This window comes from Apis florea, unplaced genomic scaffold, assembly GCF_048593485.1.
Source record: "Apis florea isolate Af1SG1 unplaced genomic scaffold, ASM4859348v1 contig_3370_pilon, whole genome shotgun sequence".
Taxonomy (NCBI): Eukaryota; Metazoa; Arthropoda; class Insecta; order Hymenoptera; family Apidae; genus Apis; species Apis florea.
This window is the reverse complement of record NW_028256747.1, coordinates 439466-452639: the sequence shown is the minus strand read 5'-3', so window position 1 is coordinate 452639 and position 13174 is coordinate 439466. Positions and strand designations below refer to the sequence as shown.

The following is a 13174-nucleotide window of genomic DNA, read 5'->3' as shown; positions in this document are numbered from 1 at the left end:
TTAATATATATGTTATTAGTCCGTATCGACAGGATTTAATTATGTGAAACAATCTGCTTCGTCATTTCTTAGCATGAAGGATATATGAGTGATAAAAATTCTTATAAATTTTTAATAAATAAAATGAGGAAGATATCAGTTACCGAATAACTCAAGGTTCAGTCTACAGAAAATGGTTTAAGGATACCTAATTATTTACAGAACATTGCGAAAGATGGAATGTTATCTATCTATCATAAATTAAAACTGGAGTCTGTGTAAAATCAGTTAAAATATAGCATCAGTTAGAACGTTATCATTATTAGTAGGAATATAGCTCTCATCGAGTATTTTTCCGAGCTTCTATTAAATTGCAACATTTGATATTCATAGATTGATCATTAATCGGAACTTAATAAAAATCTCTGTAATTAATAGCTATATTTCGAGCAAATATCGGTTCATGTATATTGATAAATTTACTTTTCGATAACAAATAAGAAAAATAGAAAATCAAAACGTGAGTGTTACAATTATATTTGATCGATCTACTTACTGTACCATATTATCGTATTGTAAATAAAATAGATTGAAATGGGAGTTTTTTTTATTAATTACAATAGCTAATCAACGGTAGAATAAGTTGTCTAGTAAGAGAGTGACGAAGTAAAATATTCTTGTAGTGTTTAATGTGATTTCATTTTCAAATTTAATTTCATGGATTTTAGAATGGCAGAAAACGAAACAAGATCATTGCTTGGACACGAATTGAAACACCTTACATTTGGATGGACTGATTACACATTGTTCGGTGGTCTTTTAGGGATCAGTGTACTTATAGGAATTTATTTTGGCTGTTTCGGTAAAAAACAAGATAATACTACTGAATATTTGCTGGGAGGAAAAACAATGTCCTGTTTTCCTGTTGGCATGAGTTTAATTGCTAGGTAAACTATTGTCAAAAATATTTTTCATAAAAATATCACCAATATAAATTGGTGATTAAATTTATCGATCAAAGTAATATCATTTCATTCGATTAACTTAAAAAATAATAAAATTGAAGTTATAAATTGGTTTCTTTAATTTTTTTTAGTCACATATCGGCAGTTTCTTTGCTCGCTATACCTGTCGAAGTATATCAATATGGTACACAGTATGCTGCCTGCGTTTTCACATCATTTATAACGTGTGTTCTTATTTCAATTGTATATTTGCCAGTATTTTATCAATTACAATTGACCAGTACGTTTGAATACTTAGAGCTGAGATTTACAAGACCTGTGAGGACGTTTGCCTCATTTCTTTATACACTTTCTACGATTATTTATGTCCCTTTAATCGTATATGTACCATCTTTAGCATTTTCTCAAGCAACAGCGATCGATCTCTATCTGATTACTCCGATAATCTGCATCGTGTGCATATTTTACACAACTATTGTAAGTTATTTCTTCAATTATCTTTTTTTTATAAATAAGTTAATTTTGAAATAAAAAGTTTTCGTGTCGAAAAGATCGATTTCGAATCGTTCAAACAGAATAATCTATACAAATTTAATATTTTTTCACAAGCTAAATTTGAAAATAATTCATCTAATTCATTTATCAATATGTATATTTACATATTGTGGACAAATCTCGGATTTTCATTGTTATCGGAAATATATCTGGCTACTAGATAAAACTAGCAATAAAACTATTGATCCGCAATGTGTCAAGAATCTTTAGATAACATCCAATCGACTTCGAATCGATATCGATACTTTAATTATTAAATTTAGGGAATTTTAGATATCATATTCCTGTGATATATTCAACTTGTTCTTTCAGATAAAGAGTAAGAGAAAGATCTCAAAATCATTTTTCATTTAAAAGAGAACGATTCAACAATCTGGTAATCGTATACATAAATTACATCACGTATACAACGTTCAAACTTATCATAAAGAAAATACGAATGAATAATAATTAAGATTTAAAGCGGCATTAGAGAAGTCATCTTTTTGACGCATCAGTATTCGTCAAATGTTTACAATACTTAAAAATTAATAAAGATAGATATGAACAATAATTATAATTATTCCGCGTTATATCATAGAATTATATTACATAAATTAGATAAAATAATTGTAGATTAGGTTATACGATTAAATTAAAAGACAAAATGTGAGATATACGATTTGCATTTCACGATTTGCGACACGTTAATTTGCATGCAACGAACGATTCGTGTCACGTCGCATTTTTGAAATATTTTCTTTTCATCTTTTTCATCACATTTAGGGAGGTTTGAAAGCTGTTGTATGGGCGGACACCATTCAAATGATCGTAACGTTGGGAAGTCTGTGCGCCGTATTCGTTTTGGGTATCATAAATGTGGGCGGCATATCCGAGATTTGGAAAATATCGGAAGATGGTAGCAGAATACAATTTTGGAAGTATGAATGAAATGAACGTTTAATTATTTCAAGGTAAATTGTTTTTCACCCGCGGTTCACGTATTACATATATTACATTCACACGTTGCAGCATGGATCCCAGTCCATTCGTTAGAAATTCGTTTTGGGGCATGTCGATTGGAATGGTAATGACGTGGTTACACGGACTTGGTATCAGTCAAGTGTCCTTGCAGAGATTCCTCTCTGTGCCGAATTTGAGAGAGGCTCACAAGTGAGTATCATTATTCTTCAAGAATAACAGAATGTATGCACAATCTATATTTGCCACTTGTTGTAGGGCAATAGCACTTACGAGTCTGTGCATGGTTGTCATCAAATGGATATCCGTCTTTACAGGACTTATAATGTACGCCAGGTATTACAAGTGCGATCCCATTAGCACCAAAGTACGTATTTTCAAATTAATTGTATTCCTTAATCCGGATAAATAAATTAATAACGAATTGATTGGTTCTTTAGGTAATTTCTAGAAGTGATCAATTACTTCCCTATTACGTATTGGACGTTGCTGCGAATATCCCAGGTCTTCCTGGTCTTTTCCTGGCCGGTCTCGTCAGTGCTGGTCTTTCGACGATGAGCGCCTCTCTGAATACAGTAGCTGGTACAATTTATGAGGATTTCATCGATCCTTGGTTACCAAATAATAGTGACAAAGAGCATAGAGCGGCGAATATTATGAAGGTATACCATAAAATAAATACAACATAAAATTTCTATTGCTGTATTTCTCTATTTAGAGACATAGAGTACAAGTGACAAACAATATGATTATGAATTGTGATTTTCAGGTTATTGTAGTTGTCGTAGGATTGATTTGTGCGGCTCTAGTATTTCTCGTAGATCGTTTGGGCGATATTTTTCGAGTTTCCCTAACCCTTCATGGTATCACGGCTGGCTCAATGCTGGGCATTTTCACTTTAGGAATGACAGTGCCATGGGCCACGTCGAAAGGAGCTATTGCAGGTGGATTAACTTCCATATTGTTTATGATCTGGATCATCATCGGTGCTCAAGTGAATATGGCTCAGAAACGATTCTATTATCCACCTCTTCCCACTTCAACCGAGGATTGCATAAACGTAAAGAATGTATTCAATCAAACAAAGGCGTATAACGATTTCTTGCCGATTGCCGAGGACAAACCGTTCATTCTGTACACGATATCGTTCATGTATTACACTTTGCTTGGTTTTTTGGTATCGATGATTGTTGGAACAGCAGTCAGTTTCATGTTTGGGACTCCTGATCTACGAGAGGTCGATAGAAATCATTTTCCACCTATTATTCAAAGGTACACGTTCAATTTAAATTTGTGTAGAAGAAATCATGGAATTACAATATATTCACGAACGCGCGTGATAATTTTTAGATTTTTACCACCGAAAAAATATACCGAGGTTCCGATGCATTCGATTCCAACCGCATTGATAACAAATCCAGAGAAAGAGAAGCTCAACTCTTGATGATTGATATTTTTTTTTTTTTTTTTTTTTTTTCCATTTCTTCCCTACGACAATGTGTATTCATAGCATGTTTAAAATTGTATTTGTTTTTTAATAAAATTATTTACGGTTAAAGACAAATGAATTCTCGAACGATAAGGATCGAAGTATAATCTCGGGCAACCATTTGGCGCAAGAAAGCTCTACATAACTGGTTCGCCCCGGGTTGAAAGCACCCATTAGGCCCTCGATGAGGGTGTCAAATTGACTAGATTATATATCTGTCCCACGCATCTCAATACAAACAACTCGTCTACAAACATCTGGAGGAACGATGTCTATCGGATTAGGACGAATGGAAATGGGAAGGGTGTTTTTTGTCCAGTCATTCGTCGAGTCGGTCTTGAAAATCCGCAAAAGATCAATCGTCGATATATGCACGAAGATGGTTGCACGTGTCCACTGGCTTTTATTCGGCCAAAAACTTTAGAAGGCCATCGTCATCGAAATGTGCTTCGTTCAAAGCATTACATAAGCATTACTTCTTACTCTTGTGATATTTTCATCGGGTTCAAGGATCGGTCGATCGTTGCATAAAGTCGTTACATTTCCTTGCAAACATCGTATCGTTTCATAAACGATAAGTCACGTTTGTTGCTCGCGAGTAGCCCCGCGATGCAGTTTCGAAAAAATTGCGATTTATCGTCGAACGGCTTACCGCGTTGCGTGACGTCCGACAATGGAGAAGACATTACGATCCCTATGAAAAATCAATGGCGGGGATATATTAAAATGGTACAAAAGACGCGTACGCGATAATGCCACGGTACTATCAGTCACGGTTGACTAAACTAGTTTGCACCAGCTTTCTAAGCTACCTCATTGTTACAAAGTGTCAACGCTTCTATAACCGTCGCTTTACCCTATCTTTATACTTTCATTATATACCTTTTGTTCGAAGAACAAGCGACGCGGAATTCACCTTGTCTTTTTTTTTTTTCCTTTCCTCGTGATTTAATTCGATCTTTGGAGAATTATACGAAGAAAATAAATATAACAGTATCACGGGACGGATACATCGCGTTGAGATCGCGAGGTGAAAGTCGACGAAGGAAGTAACCCTTATCAAGGATTCGAGATATTATCCTCGGCTTTCAGAAGAACTCGAGAGGCGAGAGAGGAGAGAGGAAATTCTTGGAGAAGAGAAGACTCACGGGGGACACGTTATACACGGGTGATGTAGAAACGGCACTTCTGTCTCGAGCCGGAGACCGCATTCCACCGAACCATTTTATTTTATTGGACTGAAAGGTGTCAAATATAGGTGGCAAAGGCCCTCCTACTTACATTCCTGCCGCTTTCTTCCGTCCTTCTTCCCCGCGCTGGTCTGATTTCATCGTGTAGGTAAAATCTCGGAGGGAGAGGACCCGGCCCATTGTGGCCGGGTGACAGATTTTTGACAGATTCTGTCTGATTTAGCGTCGAGTGACGGAGCCACGATCTCGCTGCATTCACACGGATGGTAACTAGTCTTACCATCTACCACCTCCCTCGATTATTGTGCACGGTTTCGATCGTACGCGGGGATAAAAATTGACACGCGATACGAAATGAATAACAACGGATATCATTTTTATTTACGTATCAAAACGAAGAAGAAGAAGAAGAAGAAGAAGAAGAAAAAAAGTTGACGCAATCTCACGCGTGATTTTCTCTCCGTTAATTATCCTAACGAGAACGGAGTCGTTCGCGCGCGAGATGGAGGATTAAAAGCGTCAGTGAAGAAGTCGGCAAAAGGGAAGATAAAAGAAAGAAGAAGACGAGAAGAAGAGAAAGAAGCGTGGCTCGCGTATGTATACAGGGAAGCAAGGTTTTGGCTTAGATTTTTCTAATCTCACCTTCTTCGTCCCTCTTTCTCCGTGTCTCGTCGAGTGTAACTCATATAACCGGGGTTCCCCGGTTTTTGTGAGGTCACGGTATACGTGCAAAAGCGAATAAAAGGCGAGGTGGGGCGCGTACGGTGTGGGATACGGCTTATTTCGGTGACAATGCGTAGGGCCAGGCGCGGGTATAAAGGAGCATAATGCACCCTGCTAACGTGAAAATTATTCTGTCAAACATTCGGACGTCGGATTACGGCGGTAACCTCGTGTCCTGGCAGGACACGCTTTTTCAGAAAAGACGGAGCCAATAGGCGGTGTGCAGATGCCGAAAGGATTTCTCGGTCAACGAGGCGATCGTTGATTTACGCGTCAACTCGGCAAATTGGGAGGTCGGAGGGGGAGGCGAAATTTATAGATCCATAAAATTCTAATATTATACGCGATGTTTAAGAGAAAGGTTGTGCTAACTCGATTATACAATTCCCGTTTGCGCGATACGTTCTCAGTCAAGCGTTTTTCGCTATCCATTTCCGTTTTATATCATATCACGTTTAAAAAGCGTCTGACGCTTTTCGCGTATTTCACGTTACGCTTTTCTCCTTTTTTTCATCGTGCGCGTTATTTTTTCTCGTAATCAACCCCCCTCCCTCTCTTCTCTGTTCAACGTCACGACGAGTAAACACACCCTATGAAAATGAATGCCCGACGGTCTCTCCCTTCTCTCCTGTACACGTTCTCGAAAACAGGCGAAGCGCACGAGAGAGGCGCACGAAAGAAAGGGAGAAAAGAGATGCGATAGAAACCAGGGTTGCAGACACGCGGAATATTGTGACATCTCTTTCTTGGCTGACATTCAATTTTCAGGCTGGAAACGTCGTCGTGCCCCAACCGCACACCACCACCGCCCTGTACTCTCATAGAATGGAACACGATATACCCATCTACCTCCTCCCCTTTCCCTTTTCACTGCAACCAATGCAACCGGCCGCACTCCGGGTGCTCCCCGTATATATACACATATATACAAACAAACAACAACGGTCGTCTGGCCGTGTCCACGAGACCGACACCCGCCAGGAGGAGTACAGCCGCGCGAAAATATGCTTTGCTGTTACGATATACGCGGTTTGCGCACAGCAAACAGAGAACGGCGAAGCTGGTTTGCGCACAGTTTGAAACCAGTTGGAAAAATGGTATTCGTATAAAATTACACTCGTGCACCGTTTATATATATATAGATATCACGGGAAATAGGTTAACCGTTCCAGAAAATTATACGCGAAGTTAAGCTTGCACGGGAAATGCGCATCGGAAATGCGTGCAAGGCCAGACACACGGGTTAAATCGCACGAATAAATATAAATTTTTTTTTGCACGAGAAATAGGCCATTTACATTTCTCCGCTTCGAGTAGGGGAATCGAATCGAGAAGAGGATATATATATATATATATATACGTCGGGGAAAATTTTTATTTCATCGTGCCGAAGGGAAGAAAGAGAGAAAGGAAGAAAAAGAAAAGAAATGGAAACGAAAAATGATACCGCTTCGATGTTCCCGACGCGAAGCGAAGGGATAATGAAATGAGGGGGAAGAGAAAGAGAGGGGAGAGTAAGGAAAAAACGGGAAGAAATATCGCACGAAATTCGAGAGATATATCTGTATCTCGACGAACAGTTGGCTCGACCGCGTTTTACCTCCAATTAGTATCCTCCTTAATGACGATCGCCGACCTACGCGCGCGCGCTCGCGTGACATGCACCGATATACACGTTTGGCTTCGTGCACACACGCGTCCACGATACATTTCGCATACGTTCTCGCGAATACAGAGACTCCGTATCGAAGGGGAGAAAGCGCGAAACGACGAAAGAGAGAGAGAAGAGAAGAGACGGATGGAACGAACGAACGAGGGACCGGGAGAGACAGCGACGGTGGACGAGAAAGGACGGAGAAGATCTATTAAAAAAAAAAAAAAAAAAAATAGTCCTTTCCCCTACTCACGCGCCGAATCCTTACCCCTCCAACGACGTTCGACCCCTCGGGAACGCGTAACGAATGCAACGTGCACCCTGTGCACTCGCGCTCTCCTTTTTCCTCCCTGCTATTTCCCTTCGATCCCCCACCATTTTCATCCCTACCCTCGCCACCACGGATCTTTATTTTTATCGTAGGAGCGGTCGGGAGGTACGTGGCGTACGCTCACCACGCCCCTACCGTCCCCATCCCGCCAATCGGCCGCCTCGCGGCCGGCCATTTTGGTCCATGCGGAGGCTGCGCGTTCATTCCCCGTCTTTGTCTTCCGCCGCACATCGGTGACCTTCGGTTGTGTGGGTGGCGCAGGATGGTGGCGTGTGAGTGTGCCTCGTAAACCCGAAACGGGTGGTGGTGGGGCAGTGAAACGGACAAGGCGAATCGGTCGAATGCGCTCGGTCAGTATTTCCCGAAATTTTTCCCGAATTTTGGCGTTGACGCGTGTCGTTGCGGGCCGGCTCTCCTTCGTTTCGACGAGGAGAAGAAGGATATCATCGTCGTTCTCACACAGTTTGACGCCGTTCCACGATCCACCCGCGGCTCGCGTTTGCACTCGCGAAAAGGGTCCGGAGTTTCGAGGCCGTGTGGATTTCAGGAGAGAGACGGGTTCCTTCCACCGATGGTGGGGGAGGAGGGGCGAAGGAAAGTAGGAGAAGGTATCTCGCGAAGGTATCTATCGCTTCTCTCCCTCTTTGATATCGAAATTGTCGTTAATATTGCACGAGCTTTCTTCTATATTGTCAGAAGAAGAAGAAGAAGAAGGAACTCGCGTGTCGTTTGATAATAAACGAAACGGGGGCGACAGGAGAAGGAGAGACAAGAGGATAAGAGTATCGTGGATGGACCAAGTTACGTATCTCGACACGCGGTAAGAAGCTAGGAGGAGGACTCCTCGGTGGGGCCATCATCCTCGAAGAGCGGAAAAAAATTGGGATAGAGGCGCTTTTTTCCTTCGCCTAGTTTCTTTCGAGCCGAGTTCGACCGCTCGTGTTTCCCTTCCCGTGGTTATTACCCGAGTCACACCATTAAAATTCTCACCGAGTGTTCCATCCGGCTAAATCGTGGTCCGAGTGGTCGGAGAGAGGGGTGAGAGGTGCGAGCAGGAGGACGGACCACGAGGACTGTACACACCTATTAAATTCTTTCTCTCTACCCGTCCCCTTCCCTCCCCTTCCCCCGCCCGCAAGACTCGCGATATCGTGCTCACCGGGACGAGAAAGACAGCCGCGTCCAGCGATCAGGCGTACGTGCGCCTTGTGTCCACGTTCGCGGTGATAGAGGTTGGTCGCGAGCTTGGTGGGGAATGCGATGAGAGAAGGAGCAGGGGAAGGAGAGCGAGAGAGTCACCGCTCGAGATTTCGCTTCCCTCTCAGACTCGCGACGACCCTCGTTTCCCTCGTATCTTCTTCGTGTGTGTTCCATCGAGTGGATCTCGATCGAGAGAGGGAAAATATATCGCGCGGTGTATAGAGGACGAGGGGTGAGAAGAGTCGAGGAGGAAGAATAAACGAGGAGTTTGCGCGCACGCTCTCTCTCTCTCTCTCTTTTTTCCTCTTCTCCGTTAGCCGGCAAATTCACGGGCATATCCTGGGGACACGGACCCGCGACACACCGAGGAAATTGGCGTGTGTGGATGTGGTAGAGAGGCTGGTTCGTTCGAAGGGGATCGTTGGTGGGGAGTAGGATCGGGAGTAGGGCGGGGTGGGGTGGGGGGAGAAGGTAGGAGGACGAGTCGGGAGGACGAAGGCAGCGCTATCGAGTGGCGGTACCAGGAAGCAACGGCGTCGCCCGTCGTCACCGCCACCGGCCGCCGTGTATCGTCGCCACCGAGAGAGAGAGAAGCCCGCCGCCCGAGAGAGTATCCGAGAGATATCGTCGGTCTAAGCGCGAGATACGCGGAATCCCCCCGAAAGTGAGTTTCGCGGAACAATTTTTCTTTGTCCCCGTGTCTCTCTGGACGAACGCACGACGCAGTTTTATCCAACGCGTATCTCGCGCACGGTCGCATATATTCTCGCGGACAAGGAAGGAAGGAAGGAAGGAAGGAAGGAAGGAAGAAAGAAAGAAAGAAAGAAAGAAAGAAAGAAAGAAAGAAAGAAATCCATCGAATCACGGGACTCTGCGTTATTACGACCGATTCTACGTACATTATACACCGTGTTACGTGTGCTTCTCGTACTCGGCTCGTCAGCCGAGTCGTTAAATCGTCCGTGAGTTTATATGAATCGCCCGTTACGCGTGTGAATACGAAACGAATTCCGTGAAACGAACGGGATTGCGAATTCGCGAGTGAGAGAAGGTAAAGAAGAAAGGACGGGAAGATTGGATTGTGAAGATTGGGCGGAAGCTGCGTCGCTATTAGCAAACACGGATCTGGAGAAATACCACGGACGGATATCGAGCAAGAAGGGAAAGAACGGCGCATCGAGGGTTGGAGGGAAGGAGTTGGAAAGGTAAGAGGAAAAGGTAGTTGGAAATGGATTTAACGACTTTTTTTCGTTATCATTATCCTCGATACGAGGAAATGATTTTCGTTTATGCATTTCCGTATATTTCGAACTTTGTTTCCCCGGGAAGAGAAGGAAAGGATATTTCGCGCGACGCGTGTCGATTTTTCGGTTATATATATATATATATATATATATATATATATATATATATATATATATTATAACCATCACTTGTTTACTTTAAAACTGTAGAAAAATTCTTTGAATGGTGCTGTTCCGTCTAAACATCTAAATATTGTGTGTTGGTACATCCTTCTTATGAAAGCCGAGGACGAACTCTGTTTAACAACACACTGCTACTCTGATTATTATCAAATTGCCAGAAACAGGTACAGCTAAGGATACTAAGAATTACCAATACACATTTCCATAATTGGATAAACACGTATCCGTAGAATATCATATCAATATCAGAACGTTTGATTTCGATTCCGTATCCAATCATGTAAATATTCTCATTTAACAACGATCGAGGCACGAACGCGGTCGTTCGATCGAAGGAACGTTTGATATTTCCAAAGTTGAAAATTTTAAGTTAAAATTATCAAAATTATATCCTCCCCTTGTTGAATTGGACTTGTAACTTCGTCCTTATCTTTAAACGTGTCAAATAACGTTGCAGGATTTTGCTCTTTTCTTTATCGTATCGAAATATCGTACGGAACGGATATATTTTTAAGATATTTTGTCCTAAATTCGAAACGCCACGCGCGTGAAAAACGCGGAAATCGTGTAATCGTGGTGTAATTTAATTGACGAAAATCGACTGGGCGCGCTTGAAAACATCCTTGGAGATTTTCGTTCAAAACGAATCACGGTAGCGAATCGAAGCCTCGTTCTTTGTTAATTGCGGCCAATTAACGAAACACCCATCTCCCTTTCCTCGGCCGTTTTATCGGACCTTTCGGCTCCATTCACGATCGGGTTTTGCCTCTTCTTTCGGAACAACGTATTCTGAAGCACCGGTAAACGTCGTACGTATTTGTCCGAATAGCGCAACGTCATCTCCGTTAATCGTCACGAAAAGTACGCACGGCTTTTCGATAAAGACAGCCGTTCGTTCGCGAAAATGAAGAGGTTGCAAAAGACATCAATCTTTCCAACAATTTTTTATATATACCGCGCCCGCAATATCTCTTTCGAGAGTTTAACCGTTTGGCAGTATCGAGAAAAAAGGCAGCTCTTCGTCGTGTTTCTAAATTCTTGATCTCGATTCGATACGCAATAGTTCGATATCGAAATTTCGAACGATAATTACAGTCGAAGAATAATAGCCAAATAATTGTAATTTATGATGATGCTCGTATCATTGTAAATATCAAAATTCTCTCCACGTTCTACATTCTCGGTATATCAAAGACAAATTTGCATATTTATTGTATAGAACGCGAAACATTTTCAATGTTTGATAACGTTCACCTTATCAAAATTTCCTTCCATGTGTTCCATGTTCTGGATCTGGTTTTAAATTCGATTACGTAGAATTGGAATTTTGATCGATGTTCAGAGATAAACGATTAGGATGCGAAACATCATTGATCAAGCTGTAGTTTCTTTTTTTTTTGCGGAAAAATCAAATTTTCACGAGTAAGCAGCAAGAATTAGAGATGAAAATCAAGTCACGACACGAAATGTAAATCGTAGTAGCATCGATCATTTTCATTTTCGAGAGGTAGGTAGTTACAAGTTAAGAATTGGAATTTTCACGAGTGAATGATCAAAGATGATGATTGTAATTGTACGCGAGATAGTTTGAATCAATCGAAACAACGCAAGCAGAGCAGGGTCGATTATTTTCGTGGCTTTCTGCTTCTTTTTACGGGATACTTGGCGAGGTCCAAGTTTTCGTGGCGAGAAGTGGCGGACAACGGGGGGTTGGCGATATTCGTCCCGTGTCCAGGCCACGGACGGACTGACGGACAAACGGACAATGAGAACGAGGAATGCCCCGCAGAGCCAGACATGAAGACGTCACTCAGAAACGGTAACGGCTACGACGGGGTCAGGTTCGACCTGACGTTCCGTGTTACCTCGAACCAGCTGCGTTCTCGAGCGAGTCGAGTGAGTCAGCGACGAACCTGGCAGACCGTCGGACGTCGCTCCATCCAAGATTCCTCTCTCGAAAATTTCTATCGAGATCTATGCAATCCTCTCGACCCGATCCAACCTGCTCCACCGCGACGCTCCTTCCAACGAATTTATCAATAAATTTCGTCGAGATTCTCGCGTTAAAAACAATTATTTTTCTCTTCGAGTCCGTCGACGAGGAAAGACGAACCAGTTTTTTCTCCTTTTTTTCTCATTTCTAGAAGAATCTCATTTCTAGAGACACACTCGAAATTTCGCGTGCAAGGAAATGTGAAAGGAATCAAGAACTTGTACACGTATATATATGTATATATATATTACTTTTTGCAAATTACGTTTCTAGCAAAATTGACAATGAAAGATGGAACGGCATCTCAACGCGTCGCTGCCTCGTAATACGGCTATAAATTAAATACGTGCGTCGATTGGTAGACGGTGTATGATTTACAAGCGATGACGAGCCCGGATGGGGAATAATATTGGAAAACGAGGCACAAGGTGTGCATATTTGATGTAACCGTTAATAGTCCCGACAAAGTTATTATCGTTTGATAACGAAACGGTTGGAATACGGTGGACATGGAGGGTCTTGAACCGAACTATCTACCGCGAGAGTGGAAAGTTTCCTTGCAAGAGAACGGTATAACTTTTAACCATTTAATATCCATATTTATACCAGCAACAGGAAGGTGTATCGCATCGATTTGTTCTCTTCCGGAGAAAATGGCCGAGAATAAACGAGATGCGTGGCTCGTTGTCGGAGAGAATCTTAACAAAC

General features: G+C 42.1%; 1 protein-coding gene across 3 annotated transcripts; it reads left to right on the top strand.

Annotated features, from left to right (window-relative positions):
• Positions 1–269: 269 nt before the first annotated feature.
• LOC100872935 (sodium-coupled monocarboxylate transporter 1) lies at positions 270–4017 on the top strand. Of its 3 annotated transcripts, none has more exons than XM_003694889.4 (9): positions 270–499; positions 708–926; positions 1076–1421; positions 2265–2419; positions 2511–2651; positions 2718–2826; positions 2900–3121; positions 3229–3731; positions 3810–4017. In XM_003694889.4, the coding sequence occupies exons 2-9, from the start codon at positions 709–711 to the stop codon at positions 3901–3903; spliced, it is 1788 nt and encodes a 595-aa protein (XP_003694937.2). In that variant the 5' UTR covers positions 270–499; position 708; the 3' UTR covers positions 3904–4017. The 3 variants fall into 3 exon arrangements, with proteins under 3 accessions (XP_003694937.2, XP_012343741.2, XP_086768351.1); XM_012488287.2 differs by having other exon boundaries at positions 301–629; XM_086912225.1 differs by lacking the exon at positions 270–499 and having other exon boundaries at positions 615–926.
• The last annotated feature ends 9157 nt before the right edge of the window (positions 4018–13174 follow it).

Coding starts and splice junctions, on each gene's coding strand:
- LOC100872935 (XM_086912225.1), top strand. CDS start 697: ATGGATTTTAGAATGGCAGAAAACGAAACAAGATCATTGCTTGGACAC. Junction 2,420..2,510: donor AGCAGAATACAATTTTGGAA/GTATGAATGAAA, acceptor CACACGTTGCAG/CATGGATCCCAGTCCATTCG. Junction 2,827..2,899: donor GCGATCCCATTAGCACCAAA/GTACGTATTTTC, acceptor TTGGTTCTTTAG/GTAATTTCTAGAAGTGATCA.